Source organism: Pelodiscus sinensis, chromosome 5 (assembly GCF_049634645.1).
Source record: "Pelodiscus sinensis isolate JC-2024 chromosome 5, ASM4963464v1, whole genome shotgun sequence".
NCBI lineage: Eukaryota > Metazoa > Chordata > Testudines > Trionychidae > Pelodiscus > Pelodiscus sinensis.
In genome coordinates, this window is record NC_134715.1 from 101,607,738 (window position 1) to 101,628,825 (window position 21,088).

General features: G+C 42.8%; 1 protein-coding gene across 1 annotated transcript in view; it reads left to right on the top strand.

The window, feature by feature from the left end:
- Positions 1–21,088, top strand: part of SEL1L3 (SEL1L family member 3) — a 65,579-nt gene that overhangs the window by 8,469 nt on the left and 36,022 nt on the right. The window contains exons 2-10 of the mRNA XM_006138169.4: positions 1,410–1,977; positions 4,343–4,469; positions 7,356–7,477; positions 7,982–8,097; positions 13,285–13,340; positions 14,034–14,166; positions 17,161–17,293; positions 19,591–19,737; positions 20,718–20,929. Coding sequence (XP_006138231.1) covers positions 1,410–1,977; positions 4,343–4,469; positions 7,356–7,477; positions 7,982–8,097; positions 13,285–13,340; positions 14,034–14,166; positions 17,161–17,293; positions 19,591–19,737; positions 20,718–20,929 — 1,614 coding nt within the window. The remainder of the gene's footprint in view (positions 1–1,409; positions 1,978–4,342; positions 4,470–7,355; positions 7,478–7,981; positions 8,098–13,284; positions 13,341–14,033; positions 14,167–17,160; positions 17,294–19,590; positions 19,738–20,717; positions 20,930–21,088) is intronic.

A 21,088-nucleotide genomic window follows, 5' to 3' on the forward strand; every position in this document is an offset into this window, starting at 1 on the left:
CATACCGCACTTGCAAATGAAGCCCAGGATTTGAATTTCCCGGGCTTCATTTGCATAAAGCCGGCCAGCGCCATTTTTAAATGGCGGCAGTTCAATCCCCGTGCCGCGCAGCTACACATGGCACGGGGTTCAAACTGTCGGCATTTAAAAATGGCGCTGGCCGGCTTTATGCAAATGAAGCCCGGGAAATTCAAATCCCGGGCTTCATTTGCAAGTGCGGTATGCCTACATTACCCTCCTAGTTCGAATTAGGAGGGTAGTGTAGACATACCCTGAGAGAATAAAGCAGATGAGAAGCAAAGGAACGGGGAGATTGCCAGAGCAGTTGGCAGGGTAGAGAAGGAAAGTCTGCCAAGAAATTGGTGACAAGCTGCCCGGAGACAACACCCAGAGAAGGAATGACTGTAAATATGGTCTGAAGAAACCCATAAAGCCAAGTAACATAGGAAGGAATTCTTGGTACAGCAGGAGGAATTGTTGGGATTGATTGTGCCTGACTAGTTTTAAGAGCCCCGAGCTGGAACCCAGTGGAGTGGGTTAGCATGGGTTCACCTACTGACCCCTCAATGGAGATTTAAGGGGTTTCCAGCACTGTTGAGCATCACAACCAGCTAGCCTCAACCAAATATAAGGGGGAACCTGTACACACCAGAATGATGCAAACATACAGTCTTCATAGTCTAGAATAGGATTATCATAGAGACTCTGACAGGAAAGGCTGACTGACTGCCCCTCCAGACTATGCAACAATTCCCTTTGACCAGAGCAGAGGAACTGACACGTTAGAACCCCAGACAATGCAGCTGGAAATCATGACTGCTGTACTTTCCAAGTAGATTTCCAACTAGTAAGTGCATGGCCATTCTGCGTTTCATTCTTGCAATACTCTTTTGGATACATTACAAACATTAATTATAACAAAACTGAGACTGGAAATTGGAAAGTCCCCACTTAATAGATTACTAATTTAAAAGTTTCTATAGTAGGAACATTTATTTTTAAAATTGTATTACCACAAAGTTAACTAAACAAAAACAAAACAAGGGTACAAATCCTATAAATTACAATAGGAGTGCTGATGATCTAGTCCTACAATGTGCTTAAGTGCCTTCTAGAGTAAGTCATATTCTTGGTGGATAGGACCTTATGTATCTGTAGGTATATGTGTTTGTGTATGTAATTCTAAAATTTAAACTGGCCAAATATTAGCCTAAAGATTCTAACAGTGTTTCTTCAATAATCCATCATTAGGCCCTGTATGAAAGGGTGTTTACATTTTCGATGTCTAGTACTATATTTTACATTTTAAATGGAAATGAAGCATGTGTAACATATCATTATTAAAACTATATTATTAATGAAGTTTAACAGAGGCAGCTGGATATAACATTTTGAATTTTCTTTTCCAGAATTTTGTGCCATCTTTTGGAAAGGAGACACTCCTGACAACATCAGTTATCCCACAGTCTGACCAAAACATGGTTTATGAAGATTTTATTCACTTAAATGTTTTAGAAAAAAGAGTTCTTAATGATTCCGAGGTTTCAGTTCAGTATTTATGTTCTAAGCCTTGCACTGTCACTTTGGAAGCAGTCGCTTCATCAGAGTTCAGAACTGGTGTGCCAGTATATAAGAAGAGATGGAAGAATGAGAAGCATCTTCATATAAGTAGAACTCAAATAGTACATTTGAAATTTCCAAGTATCATGGTTTACAGAGATGATTATTTCATCAGACATTCTATAGTAGTGCATACTGTGATACTATATGCATGGATTAGTCACAAACCCGTTGGAGGTTATGATACCAAGAGGAATGAAAGCTACCAACAGGCAGTTGCCAGGAATTATACTGTGTTGGAAACAGTTCCACCTTCTAAACGTCCATATAAAGATCACAAAGTATGTTTTAAGTGGAACTCTGAGTATATGTGGAGGCTCCAGGCAAACAGGATACCTCAATGTCCCCATGAAAATGGTAGGTACAATTATATATTTCCTTTTTTTAGAGAGCTAAAATGAGACCAAAAAGGGACATTGTATAAGTTGTTATAAAAGTATATATAATTATCAGCAAAAATATTTGCCAGAGGGATTTACGTTTGGTAGCAAAATGATTAAAATCCATGATTTAAATAGCTTCGATTTAAATAATACACCCTGCTTCATTGGGTACAAGAATGATAGGATCAGGCCCTAAAATGGATCTCCCCCCTTAGAGAAGATGAGCCTTTGCACTAAGTGTGCATATGTGAATTTTCTGCCTAGAAGGAAACTTTTGATGATACATAAACAACTAAAAATAGGGTTTAGAATACGATATCCATTTAATCTATAACTGTATCTCTGCTATGCTACACTTTATCTATAAACAAAATCTTTTTTGTTCTAGAAAGGAACAAAAATTAGATAAAATATGGTGGGTCAGATTATGCTTTCATTTACACCCACAGACCCCTTTTAAAGACAGTGTATGGTACAGAAGTAGTACAAAATGTAATCCATTGTTTCAGAAGAAAGTCTATTATCACTGAAGCTGAACAGTTTTTGCCATACAGGCAGTCCCGGGTTACGTACAAGATAGGGACTGTAGATTTGTTCTTAAGTTGAATTTGTATGCAAGTTGGAACTGGCGTCCAGATTCAGCCGCTGCTGAAACTGACCAGCGGCTGACTACAGGAAGCTGGAGGCAGAGTTGCTCTGCCCTGGGCTTCCTGGAATCAGCTGCTGATCAGTTTCAACAGCGGCTGAATTTGGACGCCTGGGACAGAGCAGCTGGGGCGCTGCCAGGTAGGTCCCCGCAGCGCCGCACCTCAGCGCTGCGGGGACCAACCCGGCAGCACCCCAGCTGCTCTACCCCTGGTGTCCCCAAGTCAGCCACTGCTGAAACTGATCAGCGGCTGATTCCAGGAAGCCTGGGGCAGAGCAACTCTGCCTCGGGCTTCCTGTAGTCAGCTGCTGGTCAGTTTCAGCAGCAGCTGACTTGGGGACACCTGGGGCAGAGCAGCTGGGGTGCTGCCGGGTTGGTCCAGTAGCGCCGAGGAGTAGCACTGCGGGACCAACCCGGCAGCGCCCCAGCTGCTCTACCCCAGGCATCGTCGGCGAGAAAAGCCTGGTCTCCTGGGGGGGGGGGGGGCGCACTAGCTGCGCCTCCCCCCAGCAGACCAGGGAGACGCGGGTGGCGGAACCGCCGAGACGCGCCGCGGTCCCGCCCGCATCCTCCGCGGCTTTGCTCCATGTCTCCCTGGTCTGCTGGGGGGGGCTCCCCCCAGCAGACCAGGGAGATGCAGAGCAAAGCCGCGGAGGACGCGGGCAGCGGGACAGCCCAGACGCGCCATGGCTGTCCTGCTGCCGGCATCCTCCGAGGCTTTGCTCCGCGTATCCCTTGTCTGCTGGGGGGGGCTCCCCCCCAGCAGACTAGGGAGACGGGGAGCAGCTTTTCTCGCCCCAGAGGACGCAGGCGGCGGGACCGTGGCGCATCTGGGCGTCCCGCCGCTCGCGTCCTCCGGGGCGAGAAAAGCCCCTTTTGTAACTGCGGATCCAACGTAAGTCGGATTCGCGTAACTCGGGGACTGCCTGTATTAGGCTTTAATGGCCCCTTACATTGGTATTGTTGCCAGTGCAATCCATGGGAGTACATTCATGTACTACTTTGTTCCTAAGTAGTTTAGTATGCTCTTACTTTATTCTAGCCTAAAACTGTGATGAGGCCATTTTAGTGAACAAAACGTTTGTCTCCAATAAAACTGAGCATTTGCTATAACATATTCAAATGGCAAGGGATCCAAGAGTTGCTTCTTCTTTAGTATGTTCTTAGTATAGTCGTCGTATGTTGTGATCCAATGTGGCATCACAAAAGTATGCTATCACATTGAGATGCAACGTGACAACATCTCATGATTTGGTTTAGCCATGATTGTTCCCCAAACACAGCTTGCAGAATACAGGATATGTGTAGAAATCGAATAGATGCACACATCTTGGTGCATCTAGGGAAACCAACATTCTGTCAGAAGTTCACTGGGTTCCTATTGGGAAGATCTGTATCTAACTATTGCAATTCCCTCCCCCCCCCTTTTTTTCTTACCTTAGTACCACCGATTCTAGCTTCAAAACAGCCATGAGGAATGGACCCTATAAGTAACCTTCTTCAGGCTATAGTAAATTGTGTAAAGGAGAGTTGGCCAAACATTAGGAATTTGTTGTGTATTTGTGAACTGTCAGATCATAATGTTTGACCTATGTTTCAAGGTAGTTAATTTAAACATTTAACAGTATGTGAACATGGGGTGTCAATGTGGATTGACATTTCTTGGCAAACTAAGAATGATTACATTTGGCAGATGCTGTTGAGATCCTCAGTTTTCCATATGCATCAAGCGGAGAGAAAACAGGAATCGTGAAGAAGTTCAAGAAATTTCACAATAGAGAGCTTGAGACAATCAGACAGCATCAGATCGATTACCCAATGTAAGCAAATGCAAACCTTGGAAGATGAGTATATTTAATTTCTAAAGGCTAAAATCTGTTTTCACAGCCACCCTTGCACAGAATAATTACATGGTAAAGCAGTGTTTCTTAAGCTGTGTTCTGAGGCACACCCGTGTGCCACGAGGCAGTTGGAGGTGTGCCGTGGAGAACAACAGAATTTAAAATGGCCTCCCGTAAAGGGGCGGGTGACTTTTTTTTTTTGCTCAATAACTTCCTCCTGACCCTTTTTTTTCCTTAATAATTTTTCCCCGACCCTTTTCCCCCCAGATTTTTTTTTCCTCAACCAAAAATCCTTGGTGTTCCTCATAAAAAAAAATATTGTTTGGTGTTCCTCGGCCTTAAAAAGTTTAAGAAACACTGAGGTAAAGGGACTCTATCCTCCAGTTCAAGAAAGTGATAGGGCAGTTTGCCTTCTCGTTGCTTATAAGGGGGTTTTCAGCAGAGGAGAAGTGATAGGGCTCAGATTTGCCACACCAAATAAAGTTGAGCTCCCTTCTCCTCCAAATAAAGTTGAGCTCCCTCTTAATATTCCAGAAGGACAGAAATAAGGCCTCCCAGCTTCTAAACACCTTCCCAGGACATACAGAGAAGCTGTACTTAATGAAGAACACAAACACCTTTCCAGAAGCTTTCTCAAGCTCCATTGCTCTTTAGTCTCATGTAGGGATCTGAGGAGAAAAGAGGAGGATCTCCACCCATTCTCTGGTCTCCTGTTTCTCCCTAAGCTTCCCTCTGTGCCATATGGTTTTGGAAATGGAAAATTATCACTAGATTAGTATATCACCCTTGTGTACTAATGGACAAGAGATGTGGCTGCCAAACTTGTTGAGGATCCATGAGAATTAGTAGTTCTAGACATAGGGCTCTTATATCATCCATGTCTAGAAGCTCTATTTTAATGCACTTTCTACCTCCTTGTCTTTTTACACCTGGTAGCATGGCTGGCTCATGTGCCATGGTAGCAGTGGCTCATACACTGTAGCTACATTCAGCCTCTATGATGGCTTGTTTTGTCCCAAGCACTTGTAACTTCCCTGACTTCTGTTTGGAAGATCAAAGGAGTACATGAGCTTTGCTAAACTAAAGTGGAAAACGTGCCTTTGATTTTTATCTGCTTAGGTTTAAGTATCTATTCCCCAGATACTTACTGATGCTCTGTTTCCCACCCTCCTCCCTTATTCCCTGGCCCCCCTCCCCCATTCCCCTCTACTATTTATTTCGAGTGTTCACATCCCAAATTCAAAACTCTGGTCATCTGAAGAAGCGGGCTGTGCCCATGAAAGCTCATGAAACCATCTACATGTTTTGTTAGTCTATAAGGGTATGTCTACACTACAGCATTATTTCAAAATAGCTTATTTCAAAATAACACGTCTAGACACAAAATGCATTTCAAAATAGTGTTTTGCTACTTCGAAATAGCGTGTTCACACTGATTGGATGCTGAATTGCATTTAAGGCTGGCCAGAACCAGTTCTGGCAGGGCATCAGGTCAGGAGTTACCTTTTGTGGCTGCTGCCTGAGGCTATCTGAGACTTGTGTTTAAAGGGCAACCCCCCCCTCCCCAGACAGCCGGTTCTAAGGTTTTCCTGCTTGCTTGCCTACCTCGCTGAGGGACAGCAAAGCATTTTTTTCTCTGTGTGTTCTGGTTGCCCTCACTCAGGACACCACAGCACTCTGCAGCATGGAGCCGGAGCCACCCCTGGGCAATCTGGTGCTTCTCCTGGACATGTTGCTGCAACCTTGGCAGCATGTTCTGCAGGCAGTAACACTCTCCCTGGTGTGCCCCACTGGGGGCTTGTGCCTCATTCCTCCCTCACGTCCTTCCACTTACCCCTCCCTAACCTCCCTTCCTGCTGTACAATAAAAGACACATGTGCTCATTAAAACAAAGCCTCTTCATTGAACAAAACTGGGGGGAGGGAAGGGAAATGAAACTCTGGTGAGACTGGGGAAAGGAGGCAGGAGAGGGGAGAAAAGAGGGTGGGAGAGGGAAACCTGGGAGGAGGGAGCTGGAAGGAGGAATCAAGGGGAAGAAGGGAGAAGTGAAGCTCAGGGCTCAGGGTTGGGGATCTCGCTGGACCAACTTGATTTTCATGCAAACCTGCTCCTGGGTTTGCATGTGGCCTTTGGTGGCCAGGCTGGCAGCTATCCTGCCTTAGACGGTCGTGTTCCTCTGTCTAGCCCAGAGATCATGGGTGTTGGGGGCATCCCCCCCACAAACCTGAATAAGGACCACGATCTCCACTTTGGACCAGGAAGGCACCCGCCTTCTCTGGGCCTTGGCAGGCTCCTGGGAGCTGGCAGACTGCTCCTGGGGAGTGGTGGAGGGCTGGCTGCCAGTGGCTTGTTGGCTCATGTTTTGGGGCCATTGGGTTGGGTCAGTGACTGCTGGCTCCGGGCTGGCAGGCTTGGAGCTGGCACAGGCACTGTGGCCAGAGTCAACCCCTTTAAGGGCTCCGGGAAGGTGGGAGGGAGAGGAGTGTTCTTGGTTGAGACTGAAGTGGCCACCAGGGCACCCTAGGAAGGCTGGAGACCCCCTATTTCGATATGTGTCTACGCAGCACTTATTTTGAAATAGCTATTTCGAATTTGGCGTTATTCCTCATAGAATGAGGTTTACCAAATTTGAAATAAGCGCTCGGCTATTTCAAATTAATTTCGAAATAGCGGTTTGGCTGTGTAGATGCTAGTAAAGTTATTTCGAAATAACAGCTGTTACTTTGAAATAACTTTGCTGTGTAGACATACCCTAAAGTGCTACCAGACCATTTGTTGTTTTTTTCTTAAAAAAATGTAGAATGTAAAAATCAATATGATCCATCTCCTCAGAGTGGGTTGTTTCTTTCTTTTGTACTTATGCAGGTTTACTATTTCAGTTTGGCTTTATTTACTCAATCACTGCGAAAAGAATCTGTGTGGAATATTCTACTTTATTGACCCAGAAGAAATGTATAGTACTCCTGCTGTATTTCTGAATGAAGAAGGTAATAATAGTATAAGGCTTTATAGAGTTACCTTACCGTCCCTGTCCCATAACAAAGAATGACATTTACAAACAGTTTTTTCATGTCTATTGTGCTAAACTCATGTCTGGCAGAATGCTTCATTTTGGCCCTGTGTGTTTGAAAACAAAAAATATCCAATGTATAACAGAATTTCAATAATCCTTACATCAAGCCTGCTTTAATTGAGCTATAGTTTATTTTTAAATAAAAGTATCAGTCCCATGTTATGCAGAGCATCAAACTCACTCTCTCTCTCTCTCTGGTGGCTTCAGACTAGATGATCGTAATACTCCATTCTGATGTTAAAATCTTGAATTCTGTTAATCTGATTTCTGTGATTCTTAGTAGTACAGTCAATTTATCACTGCATTGCTTTACAGGACAGGGTTATTGTGAATGACATTTAGGAAGCTAGCCTTAGCTTTAATATTTTTGTGTTTTTATACTCATTTCCTTGTTTTCATTTGTTGCTGTGTTTGTCAGGTTATGTTCATATACAGATGCATCTGGTCAAAGGAGAAGACCTTGCTGTGAAAACTAGCTTCAGCCTTTCTCTGAAACAGTGGTTTCGACTAGATCTCTCTTTTAATGGAGGACAGGTATGTCTGATGTCACACTGCCATCTTATAGCTGATGACGAGGGTACTACTCTCGGGGTTGGCAGAGGGCTATTTATATTTGGTTATTCTACCACTATCCCCTTTTACAGAATGGTCAAATAGAGGTTATATGATTTCCACATATTCTCACAGCAAAAGAATGAGAGATCTGAGATTTGAAAATAGGTGGTAGGATTTGAAACGAGGTTTTTTGATTTAGAAGCCAATGTTTATCACACAAACCACACACCTTAGTAGTCATTGCTAGCTCTAGTGTAGCTGTGGCTGGTGCTAGAAAAGAGAAAGTTTTCCAGTGCAATGAAGGACTGGTTTCTGTGTTTGTTTTTCCATCTATTAAGTACACTTTCACCTTCTCTTCCTCCAGCTCCTGTATCTTTCAATATTCTAAAAGTTACCCTTACCAGAAGCAAATCTCCCAGCATCTTTCACTCCTATAGAACTAAATAGTCATACCCCCTATTCAGTTTCCTAAGCTTTGCATTCATTTAGAGAACCAGTAGAGTACTGTTGTGAGGTCACATTACAAAATCCACTGCCCTTAGATGAAATTCAAATTTTACAACCTTATAACGTTAACAAACCACAGTCAGTTTACGCCAGCTCACTAAAAGGCACATCTAGGTCACTCTCCCTGCCCCACTTCTAATCTCTATAATAAACCACTAAAACACAAGAACTCTTCAAAATGTTTGTATCTTTTAAATATGTACATTTATTCTCTTTATTCCTGAAAACGGCTGAATTGGTTTCACTCAAAGTTTAAAAAAAAAAACCAAATTCATGGATTAAAAGAACTCCACCGTCCAGTTTAGCTCCAAAAGTAAAAATATTGACAAAACTGAAAATTACACTTTAAATGAAAATAGTTAATCATAGAATCATAGAATCATAGAATAATAGGACTGGAAGGGACCTCGAGAGGTCATCGAGTCCAGCCCCCCGCCCTCAAGGCAGGACCAAGCTCCACCTACACCATCCCTGACAGATGTCTATCTAACCTGTTCTTAAATATCTCCAGAGAGGGAGATTCCACCACCTCCCTTGGCAATTTATTCCAATATTTGACCACCCTGACAGTTAGGAATTTTTTCCTAATGTCCAATCTAAACCTCCCCTGCTGCACTTTAAGCCCATTACTCCTTGTCCTGTCCTCAGAAACCAAGAGGAACAAATTTTCGCCTTCCTCCTTGTGACACCCTTTTAGATATTTGAAAACCGCTATCATGTCCCCCCTTAATCTTCTTTTTTCCAAACTAAACAAGCCCAGTTCATGAAGCCTGGCTTCATAGGTCATGTTCTCTAGACCTTTAATCATTCTTGTCGCTCTTCTCTGTACCCTTTCCAATTTCTCCACATCTTTCTTGAAATGTGGCGCCCAGAACTGGACACAGTACTCCAGCTGAGGCCTAACTAGTGCAGAGTAGAGCGGCAGAATGACTTCACGAGTTTTGCTTACAACACACCTGTTGATACAACCTAGAATCATATTTGCTTTTTTTGCAACAGCATCACACTGTTGACTCATATTCAACTTGTGGTCCACTATGACCCCTAGATCCCTTTCCGCCATGCTCCTTCCTAGACAGTCGCTTCCCATCTTGTATGTATGGAACTGATTGTTCCTTCCTAAGTGGAGCACTTTGCATTTCTCTTTATTAAACCTCATCCTGTTTACCTCTGACCATTTCTCTAACTTGCTAAGGTCATTTTGAATTATGTCCCTATCCTCCAAAGAAGTCGCAACCCCACCCAGTTTGGTATCATCTGCAAACTTAATAAGAGTACTCTCTATCCCAATATCTACATCATTGATGAAGATATTGAATAGTACGGGTCCCAAAACAGACCCTTGAGGAACTCCACTTGTTATCCCTTTCCAGCAGGATTTAGAACCGTTAACAACAACTCTCTGACTACGGTTATCCAGCCAATTATGCACCCACCTTATCGTGGCCCTATCTAAGTTATATTTGCCTAGTTTATCAATAAGAATATCATGCGAGACCGTATCAAATGCCTTACTAAAGTCTAGGTATATGACATCCACCGCTTCTCCCTTATCCACAAGGCTCGTTATCTTATCAAAGAAAGCTATCAGATTAGTTTGGCATGACTTGTTCTTCACAAACCCATGCTGGCTATTCCCTATCACTTTATTACTTTCCAAGTGTTTGCATACGATTTCCTTAATTACCTGCTCCATTATCTTCCCTGGGACAGACGTTAAACTGACCGGTCTATAATTTCCTGGGTTGTTCTTATTCCCCTTTTTATAGATGGGCACAATATTTGCCCTTTTCCAGTCTTCTGGAATCTCCCCTGTCTGCCATGATTTTTCAAAGATCATAGCTAAAGGCTCAGATACCTCCTCTATCAGCTCCTTGAGTATCCTGGGATGCATTTCATCAGGACCTGGTGACTTGCTGACATCTAACTTTCCTAAGTGATTTTTAACTTGTTCTTTGTGTATCCTATCTTCTAAACTTACCCTCTCTCTGCTTGTATTCACTACGTTAGGCACACCTCCAGACTTCTCGGTGAAGACCGAAACAAAGAAGTCATTGAGCATCTCCGCCATTTCCAAGTTCCCTGTTACTGCTTCTCCCTCCTCACTAAGCAGTGGGCCTACCCTGTCCTTGGTCTTCCTCTTGCTTTTAATGTATTTATAAAAGGTCTTCTTGTTTCCCTTTATGCCTGTAGCTAGTTTGATCTCATTTTGTGCCTTTGCCTTTCTAATCTTGCCCCTGCATTCCCGTGTTGCTTGCCTATATTCATCCTTTGTTAGTTGTCCTAGTTTCCATTTTTTATATGACTCCTTTTTTATTTTGAGATCATGCAAGATCTCCTTGTTAAGCCAAGCTGGTCTTTTGCCATATTTTCTATCTTTCCTACACAGCGGAATTGTTTGCTTTTGGGCCCTTAACAACGTCCCTTTGAAATACTTCCAACTCTCCTCAGTTGTTTTTCCCTTCAGTCTTGCTTCCCATGGGACCTTACCTACAAGTTCTCTGAGCTTATCAAAATCTGCCTTCCTGAAATCCATAACCTCAATTGTGCTGGTCTCCCTTCTACCTTTCCTTAAGATCATGAACTCTATTATTTCGTGATCACTGTCCCCTATACTGTCTTCCACTTTCAAGTTCTCAACTAGTTCCTCCCTATTTGTTAAAACCAAATCCAGAACAGCTTCTCCTCTGGTAGCTTTTTCAACCTTCTGAAACAGAAAGTTGTCTCCAATGCAGTCCAGAAACTTATTGGATAGCCTGTGCCTCGCTGTGTTAGTTTCCCAACATATGTCTGGATAGTTGAAGTCTCCCATCACCACCAAATCTTGGGCTTTGGATAGTTTTGTTAATTGTTTAAAAAAGGCCTCATCCACCTCTTCCACCTGGCTAGGTGGCCTGTAGTAGACTCCTAGCATGATATCACCTTCGTTTTTTACCCCTTTTAGCTTAACCCAGAGACTCTCTACACAGCTATCTCCTACGTTCATCTCCACTTCAGTCCAAGTGTGTACATTTTTAATATACAAGGCAACCCCTCCTCCCTTTTTTCCCTGTCTGTCCTTCCTGAGCAAGCCGTACCCTTCCATACCAATATTCCAATCATGCGTCCCATCCCACCAGGTTTCTGTAATACCAATGATATCATAGTTGTATTTATTGGTTAGCAATTCCAGTTCTTCCTGCTTATTACCCATACTTCTCGCATTTGTATATAGGCATCTAAGATACTGATTTGATCTTGCCTCCCTGTTGTGCCCTGACCCTCCTTTCTCCTTGCCATTATAGGCCGTAGTCCCCCCCATTTCCAACCCATCTCCCAGTCCCGCACATTCAACCTTAAGTTGTACAACCTTAACTCCAGGCATCTGTCTATAAATATATAAATGGGGAAGGCCAAGGTTTTACAAAGCTGCCTGATTTTTTTTCAAAGAAATAAAATAGAAATGTACATTTATTTTTAATTTAAATGACTACCTCATTTTAACATGTGTTTTGTCTTCTTTTCTACTATTTAAATAGGAAATTAAAAAAAATGTTTTGCTGAATAATTTTAGGTGTTTTTGTTTTAGCTTGCTTAAATTGTGCTGTGTAATTTTGGCCTTCACTCCTCGAAGCAGGAGTGGATTTGGCCAGAAGCCCAGTTCAAGGTGCAAATGTGAATGTTATTGTCAATATTAACATTAGGTGAATAAGTCATTTCCTGTTGAAGAGGATTGCATATTGTCACTTGGATGGCTATCTCAAGATATTATTCTGCACTCTTAGGGCTGAGTTAGTTAACATAGATTTGAAGTAAAATTTGATGCTTCTCTCTATGAGTTGATATGAAGGGAGCATAAAAAGGTTCATCAAAGCTCCTGAAACTATGGCCTTGTCTATACTACTGCGGGCTGTTGCCCTAATTTACACAACTTCAGCTACATGAACAATGTAGCTAAAGTCAACATACTTAGGTCTTCTTACTGCGGTATGTTTATACTCTTCTTGTTTTGCTGGAGTACCGGAGTCAATGGGAGAGTACTCCGTAGTGGATTTATTGCATCTGTACTAGACATGATAAATTGACATTCTCCCCCCACTGAATTGATTGCTGCCTGTCAGTACAGCGGGTAGTAAAAGACATACCCTATGGAAAGACAGGAGCAACAAAGTCAGATGAGGAGGACAGTCCAGAGCTTAGAGTGATAACCTGGAACTTAGAAGACTCAGGCTTCATTCCCTGCTCTGCCAGAGTCAAGTTGCTTAGTCTGGCTGTGCTTCAGTTGCTCATCTTTAACAATAGCCCCTATCTCAGAGGGATGTTGGGAGGGTAAATGCATACTATGTGAGGCACTCAGATATTACAGCAGTGGGAGTCCAATATGTACCTAAGATGGATGGAAGCAGCATGGCCTGGTCTAGCCCTGCAGAAGTCTCCACAGGACCACTACAAGGCTGGGAGCAACTTCTCTACAAGGCACACCTCTACACTCCCCTCCAAGACAGGTGTTTTTGAAAATCCCATCAGGCTATTTGACTGTGTCCTTCTTAAAATATCAAAAGATGAAACAGGATGCAAATTACAAAACTAAAAGCTAATGTATATCGAGTTATATTATGGCAGTTAGCCTGCAATACTTAGTCTATCACAACTAATATTTAATATTTTCCATTCCTTTAGATAGAAGTAACCTGTTCTGGGAAGAATATGAAAAGTTACCAGCATCAGTCTTTTAAGTAAGAGTAATTTTACCCTTTGCATAATAATGAGATCGGTTTTTGGTTGTGGAGCGGAGCTATGGCAGGAGAGAGGGGTGTAACTGAATCCAAAACTGCTTTTCCAAATATTTATACCCTACCTCTCTGACACTGTTCATCTGCTCACTCATGACACAACAATAATCATAGGGCAACATTATATTACCTGTACACATGTTAAATACATCATGAGTAATCTTTCTGAAGTTAATGGGACTATTTGAGATGTAAGTTACTGCTCAGCATAAGTATAGGTATTGCAGTCTGGTTCATGGGTTCTGATCAAAGACCACTTAAACTAATACAGTAAAATTTACTTCAGTGAGCTTTGAATCAGGCTCTTAAGGTGAAACCTTGGCCCCACTGAAATCAATGGCAAAACTGCCATTGACTTAAAGGAGCCAGGATTTCAACAGTAAGGTCCAGATCTGTTCCTCTTAAGTAGAGGACAAAATTTCCTTCAGCTTCAGGGGCATGAGGACCATGTCTCTAGTATGCACAGTCGGGGTAGCTCCTTCATTTGTGTTGTTCCAAAGAGAGAGTTAAAAGATAGGGAACAGAAGTAGATGTTTGGGATGAATTTAAAGTAGTCTCTTCCAAACTACGACAGGGTTATTGTTTGCTTTATGATACCTTCAAATTCACAGAGTATTGATCTGTCTTGCTTTCTAGTTTTAGAGAAGATTTCTATTATGATGACACGGCTGGATACTTTGTCCTTGGAGGCAGTGGGTACGCACCTGGCATTGAAGGGTTCTTTGGACCCATGAAATACTACCGTCTCAATATTCTGGAAGGAAAACAGGTACATGTAGTTTGCATGTGTCAAAGTATTGAGGCCAAGTTCAGCCATCATGTCATTTACGGAGTTTCCACTGATGTCACAGAGTTCTGAGTAAAGACTGATGACAAGATCAGACCCTTACGGAAGCAACAGCAAACATAACCTGTCACTAACAGGTTGAATTTGAGTGTTGAATTTGTTGAATTTAAGAGTTTCATCAATATGTGATCATGGGTTCTGTTAAGATCTAGTTACTTTAGATGCCTACAATATGTGTATACCTGCTAATAGATTTTAAGTGTCTTGATATTTTAAAAAATGCGGAGTGCTCTTTAGTTATAGCTGACATGATATTGAACACAAGGGATGAAATTCTGCCTTCCTTAAAATTTTAATAGCAAACGTCCTATTGATTGCAGCCCATTGCCCATTGCATCCTGGTCTACACTGACTGCTCAGTATGGTCTGGTATGATCTGCATCATGCCATCTGACTCAAAACAAGTGCAAAAAGCATGATATAGTTTTGTTGTAAATAGTCCTTCTTCAAGTGCTTGCATGTGTCCATTCCAGTGGCATGTGCACTCACTCTGAGAACAGCTGCCAGAAAGTTTTCCCTCAAGGTTTGTGTTCATTCAATTCTGGTGTTCCCTGGAGTCGTGCACTCATAGCATCGGTATAAAGAGTCCCACCAACCCACAGCCCCTTCGGTTCCTTTTTACTGCCCATGACAGTCACTGAAACTACCTTGTCCTTGCAATCTATTTCTGTTATTAGATCACTAAGCAGAGTTTTGCTAACCTGAGTTAGTCTCTGTCTGGTGCCAGGCATGTCTTGGTCTCTGAGCTTTTAGCATTTGCTTGTGAGTGACTGCCATTCCAACCATCTTAAACACTTGTAGGAAGCTCACATGAGGGAATGATATAAGACCTGTAAAGAATTTAGGCCTCACACCAAAGAGGATAGAGACACCAGACCAGAAATTTATCCTCATGCAGGCAGCACTAAGACATCTCTTGGAGCTGGGTCACTTGGACTTAACACTGAGCACATCAGCCTCAGTAAGGTGAGCTCCAGCTACTGTTCTGCACTCTCTGTGTTTTCAAACTGCATCTGTAATTGGTTTTTAGAGGCCTTAAGAGATTGTGCCCCCAGGTACATCAACCAGTCCCTCCCTGGGTCCTCAACCTGATATTATCAAAATTGACAAGACCCTCATTTGACAAGACCCTCATCTGAGCTCTCTGCTCTACCTCTCCTGGAAGTGACAGACAGGGCCGGGTCTGGGCACTGCTGAGGGCATCCACTCAGGGTGAATTGCTCAAATTCGGGGCTCCTTACAGCCACAAACTGGAGGCCCTTCCCAAATAGGCCACAAACCAGTCACACAGAGCACTTCAGCTGCCTACCTAGCCAGCCAGAAGCCTCATGAGCAAAACCCCTCTGACACCGCAGCTCTTCCTGTGCCCCAATCAGTCCCAGGCCTGCACACAGGTGAGGGGTTATAGAACCCAATCTCACCTACCCTGAACGGGTTCTTCCCGCTCTCAAGAAACCAGCCACAGTTCCCAGGTCAATTTACATTCTGGATCTTACCCACAAGACCACGCTGAGCCAATCCTTTAGAATCTAAAATCTAAAGGTTTATTACTAAAAGAAAGAAAAGCATGAGAATAAGTTTGTTAAAGGATAATATATTACATGCATCGAATCACCCAGTTCATGATACAGGCTCTTAGCAGAGATGCAATAAACTGCTATCTTAAAAGTCTCTGGTGTACATCCTGTGTCAGGATGGGTCCACGGTTCTTTCCGGCTCGTTATTCCCCGCAAGGCTGCATCTGGGATTCGGAACAAAAATGGAGACCAAAAAATGGAGGATGCCACATGGCACTTATATACCTCCTTGGTCTCTTCCAAGCTAGAGAATCACATGGTCAGCGGCCAGGCCTATGGCTTCATTCCCCAGGTGTGTCTTTGGCATTTAGAGATCTATTGTACCTGAATCCTCGCTCATCAGCATAGCCATTGAGCAAATCTTCCTGGCCCATCATTCTGCCTCAGACAGAGAATTTTCCAGCATCAATACAGAGGACATATTTATAACTCCACACACAGACAATATACAAGTATATGAATAGCATATACAGAATCAGTAGAAGGTAAGCCTTCATTTGACACCTCACATGGCCTCCTTTGTATCAACTTTTGGGGAAAATACCCCCCTTCTGGGTGCAGCCATGATCTGGCTGCTCCCCTTAAAATCCAGTAACATGACACCCCCATTTGACCCACTAACAATGAGCTCTCTGCTTTACCTGTTCTGGAAGTGACCTTTCTAGTGGCCATTATTTCTGCCAGAAGAGTCTCAGAGATCCGTGCCCTCATTTAAGAATCACAATACGTGGTATCCTTTAAGGTCTAATTGCTTCCTCATCCAGCTTTCCTCCCAAAGATAGTTTCACATCTCCATAGTAATCAGTATGTCTTCCCACTCATCTTCTATCCAAAACTGTATATCATCAGGGAACAGACAAGGCTCCACTCACTAGACATCAGATGTACATTTGCTTCCAGTGGACTAAGTGATTTCAGAAAACTATTCAACTACTCATAGGTGTTGCAGAGAAGAGGAAAGATCTTCCTGTCTCAGAACAGAGAGTTTCCCTAAAGATCATGTCCTGCATTCAGACATTTAAATTAAATTTAAATTAATGGAGATTGCCTATCTCCTAGAACTGAAGGCAGTGGACTTTCCAGGATGGGGAAGAGTTGGGAGAGACTATAAAATCGGTGGGCTGTAGTACTTTGCTCCAAGATTGTTTTTGGGGGGTTAGTGGGTGGAGTCTTGGGTGGTGGTGTCCTGTGATATACACCATGTCAGACTGGATGGATCTAGTGATCCTTTCAGACCTTAAATTCAGACTCTATGATATATTTTCCTAGAAAAATGCAGATATCCACAGCAATTGTCGTTACCAGCATTGCTATATAATGGTCATTTGCCTTTGTCTAGATTTCTAATCCTTTTTATGACAAAAAGATTATGGAACAGATTGAACTGTACTATGAGAGATGTGCAGACATCCAAGAGATAGTATCAGGGTATGGACACCTTGTAAAGCAAGGCCGAATGGCTCAAAAAGATTGTAAGTACTAAACTTCAGGATCCAAATATTAATATGTCTTGTTCTTGAATTCTCCCCTGCTTTGCTTTTATCAGACAGAGTGTGGATTGATGATGATTTTAATTAAAAAATATGAATTCCACCATGTAAGAAAAAAATAGTTTTTCTTCTCCATCTTGCTTGCTGAAAGGTAATACTGTGTTTCTCTGTTCTGGAAAGGTTTCTTTCCAATACAGTTAATTATTTTCTCCCGTAAGAAGAAACACAAATAAAATGAACAATAAAATTATTCCAGGTTAATAATGCTGCTGGAGAAGCCTCTGTTTACAGAGGGCAGGGCTGGCCACAAACAGAGGCTTCTCTGGCAACATCCCCTGACCTCGGTGGCCTGGGCTGCCCATGAACCCAAGCTGCTGTGGCAGCAGCCCCTGTGTGTTGGGGGTCCAAGCTCCTTACTGGGATCCCTCGCACACAAGTCCTGCTGGACTTGACACGAGCCAGGTCCAGAACCTACCCTCGCTGAAGCTCTGCAGTTTAAATGTAGTAGGAGCCAGGTTGCCTGCCCACCTGGCTCTTACAACATTTAAACTGCCGAGCCACAGCGGGGGCAGCTTCTGGAGGCTTCCTCAATTAGGGTATGTCTACACTAGCCCCCTAAACTAGGGAGGCTAATGTAGGCATTTGAAGTTGCAAATCAAGCCCAGGATTTAAATATCCGTGCTTGATTTGCATCTTCCCGGCCGGTCACCATTTTTGAAATTTACAAGTCTGGGACCCGGTAGGGAGCTGGTATTTTGAATTAAAACCCTAAATTGAACTACCTGTTATTCCTCCTGCAAGGAGGTTTAACAGGTAGTTCGATTTAGGGGCTTTAATTTGAAATACTGGGTCCCTGCCGTGTGTAGACACGGGCAGTTAGTCCGGTCTTGTAAAGTTCAAAAATGGTGATTGGCCAGGAAGATGCAAATCAAGCACGGGATATTTAAATCCTGGGCTTGATTTGCAACTTCAAATGCCTACATTAGCCTCCCTAGTTTGAAGTGGGGGGCTAGTGTAGACATACCCTTATTGACTAATCGAAATGTCAATAGAAATTATGTCGGCTACATGATTAGCTGATTACTCACTTGCTAACATCATCACTAGTCTTGAGTATTACATCAAATTCACAATGTTTTACAATATTAGAAAACAAGTAGCTGCAGCTGCATACACATTTTTAAAATTCCCAACAATTTTCATTATGCCAGAAGAACTGTTTAATAGTTACTCAATGTGAAACAGCCAAGAGGCAAAATTTATACCAAAGTATATATTCTGTTCCATAATGTTGGAGTAAAGTAAATCTAGCTGTATCTTTATTAATATTAATTATTATAGCATTCAAGAATATATATGGGACACCTGGAATACACAACATTATTGTGTGTCCTGCAAGACAATGGAAAAGGCTATCATAAATCATCTGTATTTTTTAAAAACTAGCTGTACCAAAATTTGCAGTTTTTCACTGTTTTCTGTCTCTTTCCTCTTCCCATCCTACATATCACTTTCTGATCCACCTTAGGAAAATCTTTTACATATAAGATGCTTCCAAAGACCTGTTAATTTATGAGATTGTTGTAGGGTGGTGCATCTCCCCCCCCTCTCGGGGGAGCTGCTAAGTTTCTGAGGCTCCTGAAATCACACCCCAACTCCACAGCATATAGTACTTCAGCCACTGTCGTAAACCTATAGCCTCCTCACTAGGGCAGTGCGGCCTAGCAGCTAGAGTCAATTACAAGCACCCTTCTCGCTGAGGCAGCGTGGCCTAGCAGCCAGAGTCTGCAGAAGCAGGTGCAGGCCTCATGGATTGGGAATTGAGAAGGGAGTAGGGGGACTCAGGCTCACCCTACTCCACCGGGTCCTAGCCCAGGGCCCTATCAGCGGTGGTATGGTCCACCACTAACTTGGTGGGGAATCCTTCTGCAACATGCCAAGTTCCTTGGAATCCAACCTCCTGCCCTGGGCTATTTCCTATCCATCTCTGCTGGCCTCTGTCCAGGGTCCTTCCAGATCCTCAGCAGTGTCTCTGGTGTCTCGCTGGCTGGTCTCCAGGTCTGGTCCCACTGGTGGTTTGACTTCAGGAGCCCTGACAATACTTTCTTCCTCTCTCCAGGCCTTTATTCCTGGGCTGCAGTCCAAGCATGCCCTGCAGGGCTGCGGGACAGGATTTCTTCAGCCATATGAGCCTGGTTAAACTTTGCTTCCACAGTGCATGACTGCTACACCGCATCACAGAGGTCAAATAGTTTCTTTGATTTTTTCATTTTGTTCAGGTATCCATGAAAACTATTATTCAGAGCTGTACTACAAATATGGGGATAAATCCAAATGTGATGCCTTTATCTGGGGAAAAGAGCTAAGGGAGAAATACCACAGCTTGTTCAAACTGCTGAGAGAAATGGATTTCAGTTCATCTGATGGTAATCATGCCTTTCTTTTGTCTTTCTGAAGTTACTATACAGTCTCCCTTAGAAGCTGGCACGCTTTGTCCTTTCCTCATGTTGCAGAGGGGTTTTTTTTTTCATATCACTTAACTTAAGGCAGGAAGGTCAAGCTTAACCTATAATTTGCACATATCCCATTGCAAATGAGGAATGCACACGACATAAAAGATGGAAACACAGGAACACATAGGGTTTGAGTGTCCTAAAGCAAAATGCAGGCAATTTTTAAAATGCTCAGTTATGGTCAGCTTTAGCCTCCATTATTCAAGTTGACTAATATCTTAGGGTGTGTCTAGACTACAGGGTTTTGTCGACAAAAGTGGACTTTTGTTGACAAAACTAAACCTGCATCTACACTACCGCTGAGTTCTGTCGACATAACATCGACAGAACTCAGCAGTTTTGTCGACGCTGGTAAACCTCATTTTACGAGGAATAACACCTTTTGTTGACAGAGTTCTGTCGACAGAAGACATTATTGTATCTAACCTGTCCTTTCCGTCTACACTGTCATGTCGACAAAGCAGCTTGCTTTGTCGACAGAACTGGATGTAGTCTAGACGCTCTTTGTCGACAGAAGCTTTGTCGACAGTATTTGTCGACAAAACTTCTGTTGACAAAAGCCTGTAGTCTAGACGTACCCTTACTGTTCAAACAAGTTCTATTAATTTAAACTGTGAAATTATCTGACTTACAGTCATGTTGTGGCCCGGTTATGATTTATCCTTATTCATGTTTGGTAGTGGCCCGGTTATGATTTATCCTTATTCATGTTTGGTAGTACCTTACTCTAAGAATTTCTTTGATTTCAGTGGTGCTGCTGAAGAGGAAGGTATTTTTGAGCATAAGGATAGCAGAATTTGTCCAATAAAAATAAATCACCGTTACACGGTTAGCATTTTGATTCAATCTGTTTTCACATGTAATAATTCTGCATCTTGTGGTGTATTTTTTAGCATCAGAAAACCAAAATGATACAGTTCTAGAAGTCGGCCAGAATATATTTGAGAAGGTGGCAAAAAGTCTTTCCAGAGCTGATGGGCTACACTACTTGAACTCCTCCGTCCCTTTTCTGATGGATTCTAGCTGCTGTGGATACCATAAAGCTTCCTTTTTCCTTGCAGTTATTTTTGAAACAGGACTTGCTGTGCCCATAGACCCTTTGCAGGTAATGTTATCAGTGTATCTGATCATCTCAGATGAAATTAATTCCTTCAAAAAATACAAGAAAGACATTTTGATGGTCTTCCCCAAATCTGGTCTCCTTCTCAGGGCATGGCCAATTGGCTTCCTTTACCTTGCACCTTTAATAGGTAGCTGGCCAAAG